The 17,826-nt window shown below is 39.7% G+C and overlaps 1 protein-coding gene across 16 annotated transcripts in view; it reads left to right on the plus strand.

The window, feature by feature from the left end:
- Positions 1-17,826, plus strand: part of PEX5L (peroxisomal biogenesis factor 5 like) — a 261,081-nt gene that overhangs the window by 186,620 nt on the left and 56,635 nt on the right. For all 16 annotated transcript variants that reach the window (XM_023184830.1, XM_023184826.1, XM_023184832.1 and 13 more), the window contains one exon: positions 8,357-8,452. In XM_023184830.1, the coding sequence (XP_023040598.1) occupies positions 8,357-8,452 (96 nt within the window). The remainder of the gene's footprint in view (positions 1-8,356; positions 8,453-17,826) is intronic.

The following is a 17,826-nucleotide window of genomic DNA, read 5'->3' on the forward strand; positions in this document are numbered from 1 at the left end:
TATCAATATTAATAATTTTGCTTGCTGGAATACAGCACAGGAGCCACTTCAACACGGCTTTTTCTCTCCCGGCCACACACAGTGAGTGATTAATGAGGAGGGAATGAAACAAAGATGGAAGTAAGGAAGAAAGAAAGAAGGCAGACATGTAGGAAGGAAATCTGAAAGACCACTTCCAGCACAGTAGGAAATCTGTACACAGTACATTCTCAAATATTTGTGGAAGTGGAAAAATAAGGGATCCTAACAAAAAAGGAAAACAACTAATCAAATTTAACAATGTGGAAGTAGCAGCTGAAGTTAATTAAATGGCAGGAAAAAAAATACCCAAAATTTTATTCTGGATCATTTTTAAAAGTAGTTTCAATAATAGTTTTTAGTTTTGCCCAATAATAGACTGTTCACAAATCGTCACTTATTTGCCTCAATGTTCTGCAACATAGAATTTTGTAGTTAAAGGGAGATGAGGACTATACGCTGCCATGCCTTGTAAAAGCTGTGGGAATCGGCTCCTTTACATACAAGGGACAGTTTTTTGTGTGTATTTTCTTTTCTTTTCTTTTCTTTTTTTTTTTTTTTTGAGACAGAGTCTTGCTCTGTCGCCCAGGCTGGAGGGCAGTGGCTCGATCTCAACTCACTGCAACATCTGCCTCCCGGGTTCAAGCAATTCTTCTGTGTCAGCCTCCTGAGTAGCTGGGATTACGGGCGCCAGCCACCACGCCTGGCTGATTTTTTGTATTTTTAGTAGAGACAGGGTTTCGCCATGTTGCCCAGGCTGGTTTCAAACTCCTCAGCTCAGGCAATTTGCCCCCCTCGGCCTCCCAAAGTGCTGGGATTACAGGCGTGAGCCACTGCTCCCCGCCGTGTGTACTTTCAATGACAAATGTTTGTTGACTGTTTAAGAAAAAAAAAAAATCCTGAGTATTTCAACGAGGAAAGTGTTTAAATGATCTATTCTAGTATAAGACTCCAACTAGTCTCCGCCAACCACTAAACAAAAGTACTCTAAAAGTCACACCTGATAGGCACTAACCAGAAAGATAATAATGAAAGCAAAGTTGTATTGAGCACATTCAATGTCCTATGTATGGTGTATTTACATGAATTGTTGTAATCAGTCCTTATAGGGACTCAACATGCGAACGTACACTTTGCAGATGAAAATAAGTAATTTGTCCAAGGTCACCAGGTAGTAGTAAATGGTAAACCAGGATTTGGCCTCAGGCAATCTGACTCCAGCGTATGCTTTTAATGACCATGTTATTCTGTCACTCAAGGTCTGCTAGTTGTTATATTTTTCTTTTGTACAGTTAAACAGGTTCCTTTTTCTCCTCCAGCAATAATATAAAGGCAATTGTATGAGAAGCTATTAACAATGGTCATTGTGGTTAGCCAACAGAGTTTTGCTAGAACAACCACAGCCACAAATATAGTAATTTTCAAATTATAATTTTGATCACAATCATAATTTTGAATAAAGAAAAGAAAACACAGCATTCCTTTAAAATTTTTTTAAAATTCTTTCTTCTCTTTCTTTACCTAGTGCTTATCATTCAGAACAATCAGCCATCTTCTTTGGAGAGTGCAATATCCTACAATCCAGTTAGGTTAAACCAATTAAAATGCCATTTGTAAACCCAAGTTGTTTCCAGGAGCTTGCTAGAGCTGTGGAGTATCTTTCAAAATCATGCAAAGGAGAAAAGAAATGCCTACATTAGAGTACATTTGTGAACTATATACACATAATGCCAATATCCAGATCAGAGGTTTTCTGTGTAGTTCCCTAGCCTGGCACTATCAGTATCACCTGAGAACTTGTTAGATATGCAGATTCTGGGCCTTACCTCAGACCTACTGAATCAGAGTCCCTCGGAGTGGGGCCTAGCAATCTGCATTTTAACAAGGCCTTCCAGTGATTCTGATGCCCACAAAGGTTTGGAAATCACTGTGCTGTCAAAACAACTGCAACCCAAATTTACGAGTGTAATGTGTAGTTGTTTTGTTTACCATACCTTTATGTAAGTGCAATATAACCAGTTTACAAGCATTACTTTTATATATGTGTGTGTGTGTGTATATATATATCTTCCCACAGCTTTTTCCTATGATTAAATTTTTTTAAAAAGTTTGCATTGAAAGGAAGGCTGATCTTTACCGTATGTTATAATCTGTATTTCATTCTCAATCATGAACCAGTATGTCTGAGCACACTGCTAAGTGGCAGAAAAGTTTCAGGATCTTAGCAGCATACTAATCACAGTTTGAAAACTGCCTCTGTTTACCTTCAGTGTCTACTGATCTTTGATGACATTTATCTTATACTTCCTTGGGCAAAAGAAATGGTTTCAAAATGTGACATAGATAATACTCGTCTTAATGATAATCTAAGGCCTTCCTAAAAATGTGGAAAATAACACTTCCCTAAACAGTAATTGTACTATGAAAATAAAATTTCATTTACACAATAAGATTCTGTTTGCACTTGTTGTTTTAAGTAGTAAAGAGAAGATGAACTGTAAGCCTAGAATTCGGAGAGATTTTTCTCTTCTTCCAGTGCCCTTTGCATCCTGTGACGTGCGGTGCAGCTGGTGCACGGAACACTGTTGAAGGAAGGAAGCCAGGGATGTTAATGGAGTCCTGTTAGGTCAGGCTTCACAGGAAAGTCAGGTTGTATCTTACTGGTGAGAAGTGCCTGCTAAGAAAAGGACTTGCCTTGGGACAAAAATATTAGTGCTTTCACTTTCTTCTGCTGCCATTCCTCGGTCATTCATGGCATTATACAAATGCACAAAGATTTTTTCTTTTTTATTAATTCATTTTTTACTGACAAATTATAATTTTATATATTTATCACGTAAAACATGATGTTTTGAAATATATATACTTTGTAAAATGGCTCAGTTGAGCTAATTAACATATGCATTCGCTCACATACTTTTTTTATGGTGAGAATACTTAAAATCTACTCTCTTACCGAGTTTCAAAAATATAATACACTGTTATTAACGACAGTTACCATAATGTGCCATAGATCCCTTGAACTTTTTCCTCCTATCTAACTGAAATTTTATATCCTTTGGCCAACATCTCCCAAACCCCTCAACCTTCACTTCCAGCCCCTGGTAACCACCATTCTACTCTGCTTCTATGAGTTCAAGTTTTTTCGATTCCACATGTAAGTGAGATCACATGGTACTTGTCTTTCTGTGCTTGGCATATTTCATTTAACATACTGTCCTCTAGGTTCATTCACGTTGTCACAGATGAGTTTTTCTTTCTTGTATAAGGCTGAATAGCATTCCATCATCTATATATATCACATTTTCCTTACTCTTCCTTCCATCGATAGACAGACTGATTATCTGTATCTTGGCTATTGTGAATAATGCTGCAATGAACACAGGAATTAAAATATTGCTTAGACATACTGATTTAATTTCCTTTGGATATTGTATATTTCCACGTGGCTGGAGAGGCCTCACAATCATGGTGAAAGGCAAGGAGGAGCAAGTCACGTCTTACATGGATGGCAGCAGGCAAAGAAAGTACTTGTGTAGGGAAACTCCCCCTTATAATACCATCAGATCCCATGAGACTTATTCACTATCATGAGAGCAGCACGGGAAAGACCTTCCCCCATGATTCAATTACCTCCCACCAGGTCCCTCCCATAACACATGGGAATTCAAGATGAGATTTGGGTAGGGACACAGCCAAACCATATCAGACATACACCCAGTAGTGGAATTGCTGGATCATGTGGTAGCTCTAGTTTTAGTTTATTGAGGAACCTCTTCCTGTTTTTCATAATGGTTGTACTAATTTGCATTTCCACCAATGGTTTACAAGGGTTCTTTTCTCTCCACATCCTCTCCAACACTTATCTTTCATCTTTTTGGTAACAGACATCCTAACAGGTGCGAGGTGATATCTCACTGTGGTTTTAATTTGCATTTCCCTATGATCAGTAACATTGAACATTTTTTTCATATATCTATTGGCCATTTGTATGTCTTCTTTTGAGAAATGTCCATTCAGGTCCTTTTTCCATTTTTAAATCAAGTTGTTTTCTTGCTGTTGAGTTGTTTAAGTTCCTTATATATTTTAGATGTTAACCCCTCATCAGATGTGTGGTTAGCAAATATTTTCTCCTATTCTGAGGGTTGTCTCTTTATCATCTTGATTGTTTCCTTTGCTGTGTGGAAGTTTTTGAGTTTGATGTAATCCCACTTGCCTATTTTGCTTTTGTTGCCTATGTTTTTAGTGTCATATTTTAAAAATTCTTTGCCCAGACCAGTGTCCTGTAGCATTTCCCCAATGTTTTCTTCTGGTAGTTTCATAGTTTCAGGTCTTACATTTAAGTCTTTAATCCATTTTGAGTTGTTTTTTTATATAATGTGAGAAAAGGGTCTAATTTCATTGTTTTGCATGTAGATATCCAGTTTTCCAAGAACCATTTATTGAAGACACTCTTCTTTCTCCATTGTGTATTCTTGGTACCTTTGCAGAAAAATAATTAACCATAAACACATGGGTTTATTTCTGGGCTCGCTATTCTGTCCCATTGGTTTATATGCCTGTTTTATGCTGTTATCATGCCATTTTGATCACTATAGCTTTGTAATATATTTTGAAGGCAGGTAGTGTGAGCCCTCCAATTTTGTTCTTTTTGCTCAAGATTGCTTTGGCTATTCAAGGTCTCTTGTGAGTCTATACAAATTTTATGATTTTTTTTCCTTATGTGGAAAACATCATGGGAATTTTGACAAGAATTGGGCTGAATCTATAGATTGTTTTAGGGAGTGTTTGGGAAATTTAACAATATTAATTCTTTCAAGTCATGATCACAGGATATTTTTTCATTTATTTGCATTTTCTTCAGTTTCTCAGAAATTTTATTTCTTATCATGTGTCCACACTTGAAATTGTTGTTTATTTTATTAATTAAGGAACCAACAGGAAGACAGTAGAGTTGGTTCCAAAAGCAAAACAATGAGGAACAGAGCTTTATATAGCCAGTTGGGAAATAAATGCCAAAATGAGTTTCCCTAGTTAGGTACAAGATTGGCTAACTTTCTACAAGACAATAAGATATCACCGTTGGAGTTAACATCTCTACTAGGTTACACATCCTAACGACTAAATCCTAAAAGATTGTGAACTATCTTCCCCTTTATATTTGTTTATATTTGTTCATCAGATATATTGTAGCCCAAAAGTGTCAGATCAGGGTTGTAGTTGGCTGAATGGTGGCCAGATATAGCAAAATACATGATGAAATTACAGGTCAGGGAGAAGGAGGTTTTCCTGAACTATTTGGGTGGGCCCTAAATGCAACCACATGTACCTTATAAGAGTAAGGCAGACGGAGTTTTGAGAGACAAGAGGAGGCAACATGGAGTGACGCAGTCATAAGCCAAAGAATGCCTGAAGCTACTAGGAATTGGGAGAGGCATGGTACAGATTCTCCCCCAGATCCTTCAGAGGGAGCATGGCCTTGCTAATGCCTTGATTTTGGAATTCTAGTCTCTAGAACTTTGAGAGAATAAATTTCTGTCTTTTCAAGGCAATGAGTTTGTGGTAGTTTGTATTTGTTGCACCAGTCATAAGAAACTAATACAAGGATCAAGAAGACTTAGAAAATTCTCTTATACGATATCAAGAAATCACGCAATCTCAATTTGCCTCTTTCAAAGTTGGGCATACATTTTACTATCATGAGTTCTTTTGTTTTTGCAATGAGTATAAATTGGCTGCCACAACCCTGGAGTATAAGAAATGTCTTATTATTTTTATTTACTGATATTAAATCTGGCTGTAAGACCCCACTTGCCAGGATGATATGATAGTTGGCTTTACTTTTATGTTTCACGTCACCCTCCCTGTGTCAGTGTCTGGGTTAGGAGGAGGTAGTAGCTTTCATGGAGCCTAGAGAAGGGAGGCTACTTGTTCATGGTGGCCCATGAGCCTGGCCCACCCAACAGTGAGGCGCTGATGCTCCTGCAAGCCCAGAGGTACCCCATCACCCTTCCCTCTTCTGACCACAGGCACCCCTGTAGGCGCCTCACCCTTGTGCTGCCTGTGGGCCTTGCATTTTCCTAGGCAGCCCCCTCGGGCATCTAGCTGCCATTCCCCACTTCTAAAGCCCAGGCAATAGGACCTTGCTAGCACAGACCTCTGCCACTCCAGATCCAGGACAAAAAACAAGACCCCTCTCAGTCTCCTGTAACTTCCCCCTTAGCCTCCTGGATTGAACAGAAAACATTGATTGAGAACACCTCCTGGGGCTAAGGAGAGAAAATATCTTTAATTCATTCACTCATCTATTCACTGACAGCGTATTTTCAACAATTATTTATTGACCACTTATGGAGCACCCACTACCTGCTAGGAGACCCTGAGGATACAGAAGTATTCCCAGCAAAGAGGAGGAAAAGCAAATTAATGTTTTAACAAATAAATTTTCCACATTTATTAAAGCAAAACACAGACTAACACTGTTGTTTACGGTCATAATTACTTCATTATTGCTTGCAATCCACAGTATTCTTAGGGCTTCCTTGTTGACTCCTCACTCATGCAATGGCCCCCCCAGGGGCAGCTTTTCTGTGTGCTTTCTGGCTTCCTAGCATGGCTGGGTGAGCACAGCCTCCTGGGAGAAGCAGTGTAGAAGAGTGGTTATGAGCATGGCCTTGAAGCACCAGCCTTGCCACTTACTAGCTGTATAACTTTGGGCAAGCGAATTAAGCTCTCTGTATCTCAACATCATCATCTTGAAAATGGAGTTGATAATACCTACCTCATGAAGTTGTCATAAGATCAAAATAAATTGTAATACCTAAATTACTTAGAACGGTGTCTGGTAGTACTATCATGTCATGATAGAAGAGGGGGTCCCCTTCAGGACCAACAATGGTAGAGAAACGAATGAAGAGCAGCTGAGCTATATGGAGGGCAAGTGCTGTGTGAAGAGGAAAGTTTTGCTGTAGAACAGTCGTTTTCAAACCATGACTGCTTTTCAGAATTACCAGAGAAGCTTTTCAAACATCCAAGCCCCACCCCAAGTTTCTTATTTAATTGGTTGGGCAGGGGCCCAGGCCTGTTCAAGTAATTACTGTGGAAAGCCAGGGTTGAGCATCACTACTACAGAGCAATCTAAACACATACCAAGAAGTCACCCTCCCTACCCCACCTCCACTCTATAATAAAAGGCACCGGGGAAATTCATGTCAAGCCCCTCTCCTCCTACTCCCCAAGGCCTAGCTGTGTCTCAAAGCATGCCTCATCCTTAGGATATGTGGGCACTCATCCCTTGTCAGGCCCTGTGCTGGGCATGGGGAGTACAAAAGATACCAAACAAGATTCTTATCCTCATGGATCCACTGGTAGAGCAGAGAGATAGACCAAAAAAAAGCAAAAACAAAAAAGGAAACTCTCCAAGGTAAATTGTTGAGTGAAAAAATTGAAGAATGGCATGCCTTTTATGTTTCATATGTTTTTGAAACACACTACTGTACATATTACCATACACATTATGTGTATAAATGTTTATGTAACTGCAGAGAAAAAAGTCTAGTGGTCCACCTCTTATTTTCCATGATTAATTTTTTTCAAAATAAGTATTCATTTTTTGTGAAATTAAAAATTAATTTTTTTAATTACAGTGGACTCCTGGGAAAAGGTCTTCTGAAAATGTTTGCATTTAGCTAAGTTAAGATGTGTATATACTACATTGCATATTAATTGTGGCAAAGCAGTTGGCCTTATCAGACATGATTTTATCTAAGTGATTCATTATTATTTAATAGAGAGCAATATCCTGAGAAATGAGACATAAGACAGTGCCAACAGAGGGAAAGCAAAAGGAAGAGAATTCTGCATGAGGGTCTGCTGTGTACATAAGGAGAAAGGCCTGGAAGCCACACTTTCATTTCTGCAGCTTTTATGTTTTTAAACGGAGGCTGATCTTCCTCACAAGCTGAAAGCTAGACTTCTAATGGAGATTGCCCATCCTAGCTGTGTATCAGAATCACTTGGAGAGGTTAACTAAAATATCAAGGCCTGGAATCAAGACCAATTAAAATAAGATCTTTGGGAGATGAGGCCTGAAGAGTGGTTTTAGTATGTCCAGGGCTGAGACCCACTGTTGGAAGAATCACACGTGCATGCTCACACACATTTTGACAGCATCTCAGTTTAGGCAACATCATACCAGCACAGTACTCCAAAAATGTCATCAATCACAGATGATTCTTGAACTCTAGAGAAGTGAAATGGGAAAAGGAAAAGTACCTGTACATTTCTATAATATTATGTGATTCTAATATTATAACACTCTGTGTATGATTGATTTCAGGCTCGACTGACCAAAGAACATCGCTGGGGAAGTGCATTACTTTCTAGAAACCACTCCTTAGAAGAAGAGTTTGAAAGGGCAAAAGCAGCAGTGGAGGTAACTTTTCTTAAAATTAGTTTTTTCTGTTTCATGCTCCTGAGAGTGGCATTTGAAAAATCAAACGTCAGCAAGATAGGAATGAAATGGGTCTTATATTATAGACATGAAATAGCCATGATTATGATTGTCAGAATGAAACAATCATTTGGTACGGAATCTGGTATAATCAATGTGCTAGAGAATATTTGATTTCCCACCAGGGATGACAAATATGTATTACCTCTTACGCCAATTCAGCAATAGATTAGCCATGACTGTCAGGAGTCCTGGGTCAGAACGAACTCTGAGTCTAGTCCAGGTTCTATGGTGAACCAATGCTATGGATTTGCTAGGCCTCGGTGAGGCCAAGGTTCATGCCTTGTATTTTTATCTCGCTAGCATCTAGCACAACATCTGAAACATAAGATCTTGCTGCCTGTCTGATAATGTTCCTAAGTAGGCAAGAAAAGGGCATGGCTGGAATATTCTAGCTAATGAATAGTCCATCTTGACTTGAGCAAATTTTATTATTAAGAATGTCTGAAACATTGTTGATAATTCAAGTGAATACCTGATTGGATCACTGATTTCTGTATTTAGGCTTCTAATAAGAAAGAGAAAGAGAGAGAAAAGGGAAGAGGGAGGAAAGCAGGGAGAAAAGAAGAAAGAGAAGTAAAAAATAAAAATAAAAATAAAAAAATTTAAAAACATAAATAAACAGAAAGCAGCTTTTGCTGTTTTTTTAATGCATTTCCTTCCTGGGTAGACTCAAAAAGAGTGCATCACAGATGCTATCTCTGCTACTCATCAAAGCTTTGCTAGATTGCTATTTGAGAGTGGAGCTTTTCACTGAACTTACTTATGAAGTTGTTGGAAGCTCCATTTCTATTATGGATATGAAATCTTGAAAATTGAAAGCATTTCTGGAATATGGTTCATTTATGTGACTTGTCTTCCTAGAATTTGCATGAAAGGATTACACTAAAAGGGTGATCTTTCAGTACCTCTTACTTGAAGTGCAATAAAATTATATTTGCAGTTTAATATTTAAAGGATTCTTTCAATTCTGGGAAAGACTTCCAGTCATAATTTCAGATTATTATTCAGAAAGCCAATAAGAGAACACTTTTATTTCACCACAATACCATCTATCCAAATTCCTTCTTTTAATTTTAGCCTTTTTTAATTAAAAAATAAAGCTAATAAATATTTAGTGCTCTTGAATGTGATCAACTGATGTATTTGGTTGAGACCAGCTGAGTTCAGTCAAATTGTTCAAATGCATGGAGCTTGTAGCTCAATTCACTTTAAATGTAGGTTTTCCAAAATTAAGAGCTAATTTAAATTTTATCTTTTGAACTCCTACTGTGTGTAGCACACTGAAATACCACTAAAACGATTATTTTAAACCCATGGAATCTTGGATAAGTAAAGACATTTAAATGTATCTGGTCTCATTTAGAATGAGAAAGATAATGAATTCACATTCAAAAGACTTAATTACAAAGTAACAGATCAACAAGGGAAGAATATCTGTGTATCAAGATATATATATATACATATTCACAAATCATTTAATCTTAGCTTTGGTAGAGACCTTAAAAGTCATTTATCCCCACCAGACACACAAACCAAAAACTTTTTTTCTATTAAAGCACTTCACAAATTATTTACCCTGTTTCTATTTGAACACTTCCAATTAGGGGCAACTCACTTCTTTTCAAGAAAATCCATTTCCATTTTGGACAGTACTAATTATCAAAAAGTTCTTTCTTATATTATGCTGAAATTGGCCTACCAGCAACTTGAAGTTTTGCTTGGTCTTGGTTTTACCCCCTCTGGAGCAAGTCAGAATTAATCTTTTCTCTTCATGCCCATCTCACCCCAGCAAGCCACATCTCCTGGCTTCTCTGTGTCTGTACTGGGACCTGAGTCGTTATTCCAACTTGTCACTAATATTACATAACTACTTACATCTCATTAACCAATCTAGGCCTTAGTTTCCATGCCTCTGTGATCCTTTCCAGTTACAAAATCCTAGGAGGCTATAACTTACTTTAAGTAGTTATTCATTCAGCAAACCATACTGGCTGCTTACATGTGCTGGCTGCTGATCTAGGTTCTAAAGATAAAGGAATGATCCAGCATTACTTAGCAGTCTAACAATAGCATGGCCCACAGGACCAATTTGGACAAACCACTTGTTCACTCTCCTTTAGTTTCATACCACCTGTAAATTGAGGGACTGGGATTCCCAATATACTAAAACCCTGTAAGTTTATGTCTTCAAGTATAAAGAATGGTAAGTACAGAATTCCCAGCAAATCAGAAAACTATAAGCAGAGTTGCTTAACCAGAAGCCTGGTACTGGGAAACTTCTCTGAGGAATGAAGGGAAATGGTGCCCACCAGTAGGTGTGAACAGGTGTGGAGAAAAAAGTGTGTGAATGTGTGGGGAAGGAGGAGATAAAGTATTTACATTAAACTGATGGTAAATCATTCCTCCAAAACTTCACACATATGTAGATTATTTACTTCCAGACATTATTCTTACCCAGGGTATTATCTAAATTCATAGCAGAAGACATAATAATATGCCTCAGAAGAGTCTTGGAAATATTTATGCCCATTGACCCAGCCACTTCATAGAATTTATCCTAGAGAAGTAACATGAAAGTTGCAATATTTTATCTGTAGAATTTCATTAAACAGTGAAAATTTAGAAAAAGCCAAAGTATCCCATAACAGAGTTTAACTGAATATCATATCCTTGTAGCAAAATACTATGTAACTATTAAAAATGTCCAGTGATAATTGAAATGGTAGTTTATATATGGAAAGTTTTATAGTATAACCCCAACTTTGTAAAATGATAATAGCATAATAGATAACATGTTAAAGAATGTATTATGTGTGAGGCACTAAATCAGGAGCATTACATGGCTTATGTCATTTAATCATCACAGCAGTCCTATGAAGAAAGTAAGATTACTATTCCATTTTTCATATGAGAAAACTGAGGCTTAAAGACATTGCAGACAGTTATGTGGCATTTTATAAGCAATTAAGAGAGACTGAAAGTCAACTAGCAAATTGCAAAACAAGTTTAGCAAGTTGCAAAGCAATGATTCTCACCCAGACTCCACAGTTTGTATTCTGAACCACTGCATTGTATGAACATAAAGAGAGTTTGTCTTAGTCCATTTGAGCTGCTATAACAAAATAACCTGAGATATGGTAATTTGTAAGTAGTAGAAATTTATTGCTTACAGTTCTGGAGGCTGAAATGTTCAAGATCAAATTGCCAACAGATTTGGTGTCTGCTGAGGGCCCATTCCTCACAGATGGCACCTTCTTGCTGGGTCCTCACATGGCAGAAGGGCAAAAATGGCTAACAAATTCCCTCAGGCCTCTTGTATAAGGGCACTAATCCCATTCATGACAGCCCCGCCCTCATGACCTAATCACTTCCCAAAGGCTCTACCTCTTAATATATCACCTTTGGAGTTAGGTTTCAACATACAAATTTGAGGGAACACATTCAGACCATAGCAGATTCTGTGCCCAATTGTTAACAATAGTTATTCTTGGGTGGCTGGATTTGGAATGGTTTTTTTCTTCTTCTGTTGGCTTATTTGTATTTTCCAAATGTTCTGTCATAAAGCTGTATTATGTTGATAATCAAAGGGAAAGTTGTAAGTTATAGACACTACAGTGGGATATAAGATTCTTAGAAGGACTCAAAAGTGTCTTATTCTTTATTTCAAGACAAATAAAGAATGGTGCTGCAGATTGCCTTCATCAGAGGCAATTTTAAATACTAGTAAGCTCCAGATGAAAATCATGCCTAGAGCAAGTTGAATTTTTCCAAAATCTCTGTCTTATATTTTTATATCATCTGATTCCAATGTTCTTCCTATTTTACATTCTATTCCATTTTTGTCATCATCCTGCCTCATGACCAGCACCTGGCCACCTCTGCACTCTTTCTCCTGCTTCTCAGTCCCCTTACTGAGCTCCTGGTGTTTTCACTTCTGCCTTTCTCTCTGTTCCTCTCACACACCTAAGTTTACTGCCCACTGTCCCCACCTTCTCTTCTGTCTATATGGAACACTCTTTCCTCAGATCTTCAGGTGACAGGTTCCTTCTTGCCTTTCAAATTTTAGCTAGATTGCCAATGCCTCCGAAAAGCTGAACCTGACCACTCAATTGCCATCGCATCACCTAGGCCTTCGTTTTTCATCCTAGTATTTATCATTGGGTCCTTTCTTGTTTGTTTTTATTTATTTATCTGTCTATAATCTGTCTTTCTACTTTGAAAATGCAGCCTCCATGAGAAAAGGGGCCTTGTCTCTTATTTACCACTGAACCCCAATATCTAGAACAATGTCTGGTACCTACAAATAATCAATAAATATTTGCGCCAGGAGCGGTGGCTCACGCCTGTAATCCCAGCACTTTGGGAGGCAGAAGCAGGCGGATCACGAGGTCAGGAGATCAAGACCATCCTGGCTAACACAATGAAACCCCGTCTCTACCAAAAATACAAAAAATTAGCCGGGCGTGGTGGCGGGTGCCTGTAGTCCCAGCTACTCAGGAGGCTGAGGCAGGAGAATGGCGAGAACCTGGGAGGCGGAGCTTGCAGTGAGCCAAGATCGCACCACTGCACTCCAGCCTGGGTGACAGAGCGAGACTCTGTCTCAAATAAATAAATAAATAAATAAATAAATAAATAAATAAATATTTGCTGAATGAATGGATGGGTGAATGAAATTCATTCATTAATTAATGTTAATCACTTTGTATGGGTAATACTTTTTTTCAGTCTATCTATTGTTGTATATAAAATGCCATATAACCTTCCAACATAACTGTATCTCCATTTTAATAGCCGACATAAACAATTCTGCCTGAAGCATACAGATTTCTGCCTGGGACTGGGCTGCAGTGTCCTCTGTAATTGTCTTGGTCTTGATGTCAGTCAGAGAGACACATTTATAAGAATGCAGGCTCCAACCAATCTTGCCAGTAACATTGGGCATATTTTGTATTTTAGATGGTATGAGCTCATTTTTACTTATACTAAGTAATACCTGGAAATGTACAAATCAACTAATTTTTTAGCTGAAATGCCCTAAAATAGAATGTCCACTATTGGAGAAAAGACAACTAAAACCTCATGAACATTTATTGTTTGTAGTAAATAACCTGGGAACCTGTTTATGTGCAAAGACTGATATTCCTCAAGCTGATGTCGAACTCTTAGTTCTAGGTAGGCCTTATATGGGTGAGGGTATTTCCCTCCATATCTTAACATTGTATTGAAAAATCAAGTCTAGTGTGGTGCCTCATGTGTGTAATCCTAGTCCTTTGGGAGGTGAGGTTTCACCATATTGTCAAGGCTGATCTCAAACTCCTGGGCAGGCAGATTGCTTGAGCCCAGGAGTTTGAGACCAGCCTGGGCAACAGGGTGAAACCTCATCTCTACAAAACGATAGAAAAATTAGCCAGGCATGGTGGCGCATACTTGTCATCCCAGATACTCAGGAGGCTGAGGTGGGAAGATCGTTGAGCCCAGGATGTAGAGGCTACAGTGAACCCTGATCATGCCACTGCACTCCAGCCTGAATGACAGAATGAGACTCTCCCTCCAAAAAAAAAAAAAAAAAGAAGAAGAAGTAAAGAAAAGAAAAATTATCCCTGCCTAAAGTATTGTAATTTTAGGACAAAGAGATAGATACTCCTATTCTGGGCTTTAAAAATAAAATGCATCTTCCCTGAACAAAACAGAGAGGAGCTTCCTACAGCCAGCAGCCTAAATGCACTGTCCGCTAGGTCCCTAGGAAGGATGCACAGGGAGGCACAGGAGTGAGAAACTGCGAAGGAGCTCCCAGAGCTCTGTGAGGCCCAAAGCTGCCTCCCAGGAGTGGAGATTCCTACAGAGAACCATGCTGCATCTGCAGAGGAGAGAGAAGGTCATGTAAGAAGTCAGCACACCTGCAACCACAGCCAAAAATATCTCCTTCATTACCGTTAGCAGGAAGGGAAAGAAAGCCAGCCAGCATCTGGTATTGTGTTTAGCTAGTTAGTCTCTCCAAGTACAGCAACCTTTAGAATACCCTGGATTTAGCAACACGTTCATCAGACATGCCTAAGCTCCTTCTGTGGGCCAGGCACTGTGCTGGGTGCTAGTAATAGAGAATTGAATAAAATCAGTTCTGTCCTTAAGAAGTAATTAAGGTGAAGAATCACAGATAAATACAAACCAGGTGATCACTCAAGTATAGCTTATCATGTGATATAGTTATTATGGGTTTCATGTCCATCTCTCCCATACCAGACTGTGACTTCCTTCTTTATTCATCCTTCTTTATATTCCCAGCACCTACCATGGAGTCTGGTGCAAATTTTTGTTGGATAAATAAATGAACAAATTAACAATTTATTGTTTTAATGCATCTATTTCATCTAAACATCTCTTCACTAGTGAGTGCTTAAGATATGACTAACTTACTGACCGACTAACAAAGGATGAACTTTTTCCCCTAGATTCAAAAATCACGTTTTGCCTAGCTCTAATATTATTGTAATGCTTGTTTTATGCCTTTTAAGCAATGTTTTCACAGCTCTGCTTTTACCCTGAGGAGGTATTCTTATGAGCAAATTGTTTTAAAGAATAATGAAATATGTAAATGAGAAAAAAATGAAGATGTATGGACAAAGGAGAGTACAGTTCAGTCATCAGAGGCAAGAACAGGAAGCATATCCTTACATCCTTCTGGCAAATTAATTGTGACTATTAAATTCTACTAAGACCTTTAAATTCTAGAGCTCTGACTCTTCTCGTCTCCCACTTCTCTTTTCTTTAGCCTTACATGAAATCCTACTTGTGATGGTTTAAGATGTCCACAAATTATTTGATACTCCCTTCAAAATATGGGAACTTAATTCTTTTCCTCTTGAGTGTGGGCTGGACTTAGTGACTCACTTCTCACAAATAGAATAACGTGGAAGTCATTGTGTGTGACTTTTAAGATTAGGTCATTGTATATACTATGGTCTCCTCCCTGATCTTCCTCTCAATCACTTACTCTGGGGTAAACCCAGCTACCACATCATGCAGCCCACATGAGGTCTCCTGTCCATACCACATGAAGGAGCTATCTTGTGAATGGATTCTACAGACCCTACCTTGGGATGACTGCAGGCCCAGCCAGCAGCTTAATACCACCTTCATAAGAGACCCCAGGTCAGGCCATCCAGCTAAACTACTCCCTAATTCCTAACCCTCAGAAACAATGTGACATAGTAAATGTGTGTTGATTGAAGTTGCTAAGTATAGGGTGATTTGTTAAGCAGCATTCGATAACTACTCCTCATAGTCCCCAGCCTCAACCCATTCCACTACTCTTCCTCATCTCCATTCCTGTAAAGAATTTTATTTCTCCTTCACTGATGAAACTTAGTTTGGCTGGATATGAAATTCTGGGTTTAAAATTCTTTTCTTTAAGAACGTTGAATATTGGCCCCCACTCTCTTCTGGCTTGTAGAGTTTCTGCTGAGAGATCTGCTGTCAGTCTGATGGGCTTCCCTTTGTGGGTAACCCGACCTTTCTCTCTGGCTGCCCTTAAGATTTTTTCCTTCATTTCAACTTTGGTGAATCTGGCAATTATGTGTCTTGGAGTTGCTCTTCTGGAGGAGTATCTTTGTGGCGTTCTCTGTATTTCCTGAATTTGAATGTTGGCCTGGCCTGCTAGGTTGGGGAAGTTCTCCTGGATGATATCCTGTAGAGTGTTTTCCAATTTGGTTCCATTTTCCCCCTCACTTTCAGGCACCCCAATCAGACGTAGATTTGGTCTTTTGACATAATCCCATACTTCTTGCAGGCTTTGTTCATTTCTTTTTCTTCTTTTTTCTTTTGGTTTCTCTTCTCGCTTCATTTCATTCATTTGATCCTCAATCGCTGATACTCTTTCTTCCAGTTGATCGAGTCGGTTACTGAAGCTTGTGCATTTGTCACGTATTTCTCGTGTCATGGTTTTCATCTCTGTCATTTCGTTTATGACCTTCTCTGCATTAATTAGTCTAGCTGTCAATTCTTCCACTCTTTTTTCAAGATTTTTAGTTTCTTTGCGCTGGGTACGTAATTCCTCCTTTAGCTCTGAGAGGTTTGATGGACTGAAGCCTTCTTCTCTCATCTCATCAAAATCATTCTCTGACCAGCTTTGATCCGTTGCTGGCGATGGGCTGTGCTCCTTTGCAGGAGGAGATGCGCTCTTATTTTTTGAATTTCCAGCTTTTCTGCCCTGCTTTTTCCCCATCTTTGTGGTTTTATCTGTCACTGGTCTTTGATGATGGTGACGTACTGATGGGGTTTTGATTTAGGTGTCCTTCCTGTTTGATAGGTTTCCTTCTGACTGTCAGGACCCTCAGCTATAGGTCTGTTGGAGATTGCTTGAGGTCCACTCCAGACCCTGTTTGCCTGGGTATCAGCAGCAGAGGTTGCAGAAGATAGAATATTGCTGAACAGCGAGTGCACCTGTCTGATTCTTGCTTTGGAAGCTTCCTCTCAGGGGTGTACTCCACCCTGTGAGGTGTGGGGTGTCAGACTGCCCCTAGTGGGGGATGTCTCCCAGTTAGGCTACTCAGGGGTCAGTGACCCACTTGAGCAGGCAGACTGCCCCTTCTCAGATCTCAACCTCCGTGTTGGGAGATCCACTGCTCTCTTCAAAGCTGTCAGACAGAGTCGTTCGCGTTTCACAGGCTTCTACTCCTTTAGCTGAGCCCTGTCCCCAGAGGCGCAGTCTACAGAGACAGGCAGGTTTCCTTGAGCTGCTGTGAGCTCCACCCAGTTCCAGCTTCCCAGCGGCTTTAGTTACCTACTTAAGCCTCAGCGATGGCGGGCGCCCCTCCCCCAGCCTCGCTGCTGCCTTGCGGTTAGATTGCCGCAGACTTCTGTGTTAGCAAGGAGAGAGGCTCCGTGGGCGTGGGACCCTCCCGGCCAGGTGTGGGATACAATCTCCGGTGTGCCGGTGTTACAGCGCAGTATTGGGGTGGGAGTTACCCGATTTTCCAGGTGTTGTGTGTCTCAGTTCCCCTGGCTAGGAAAAGGGACTCCCTTCCCCCTCGCGCTTCCCAGGTGAGGCGATGCCTCGCCCTGCTTCAGCTCTCGCTGGTCGGGCTGCAGCAGCTGACCAGCACCGATTGTCCGGCACTCCCGAGTGAGATGACCCCAGTACCTCAGTTGAAAATGCAGAAATCGCCGGTCTTCTGTGTCGCTCGCGCTGGGAGATGGAGACTGAAGCTGCTCCTATTCGGCCATCTTGCTCCGCCCCCCACCATTGTCCCTCATCTCCATTCCTAACACCATTTAATATTCCCCAAATTGGAAGA

The sequence above is a fragment of the Piliocolobus tephrosceles genome, chromosome 2 (genome assembly GCF_002776525.5).
Source record: "Piliocolobus tephrosceles isolate RC106 chromosome 2, ASM277652v3, whole genome shotgun sequence".
Taxonomy (NCBI): Eukaryota; Metazoa; Chordata; class Mammalia; order Primates; family Cercopithecidae; genus Piliocolobus; species Piliocolobus tephrosceles.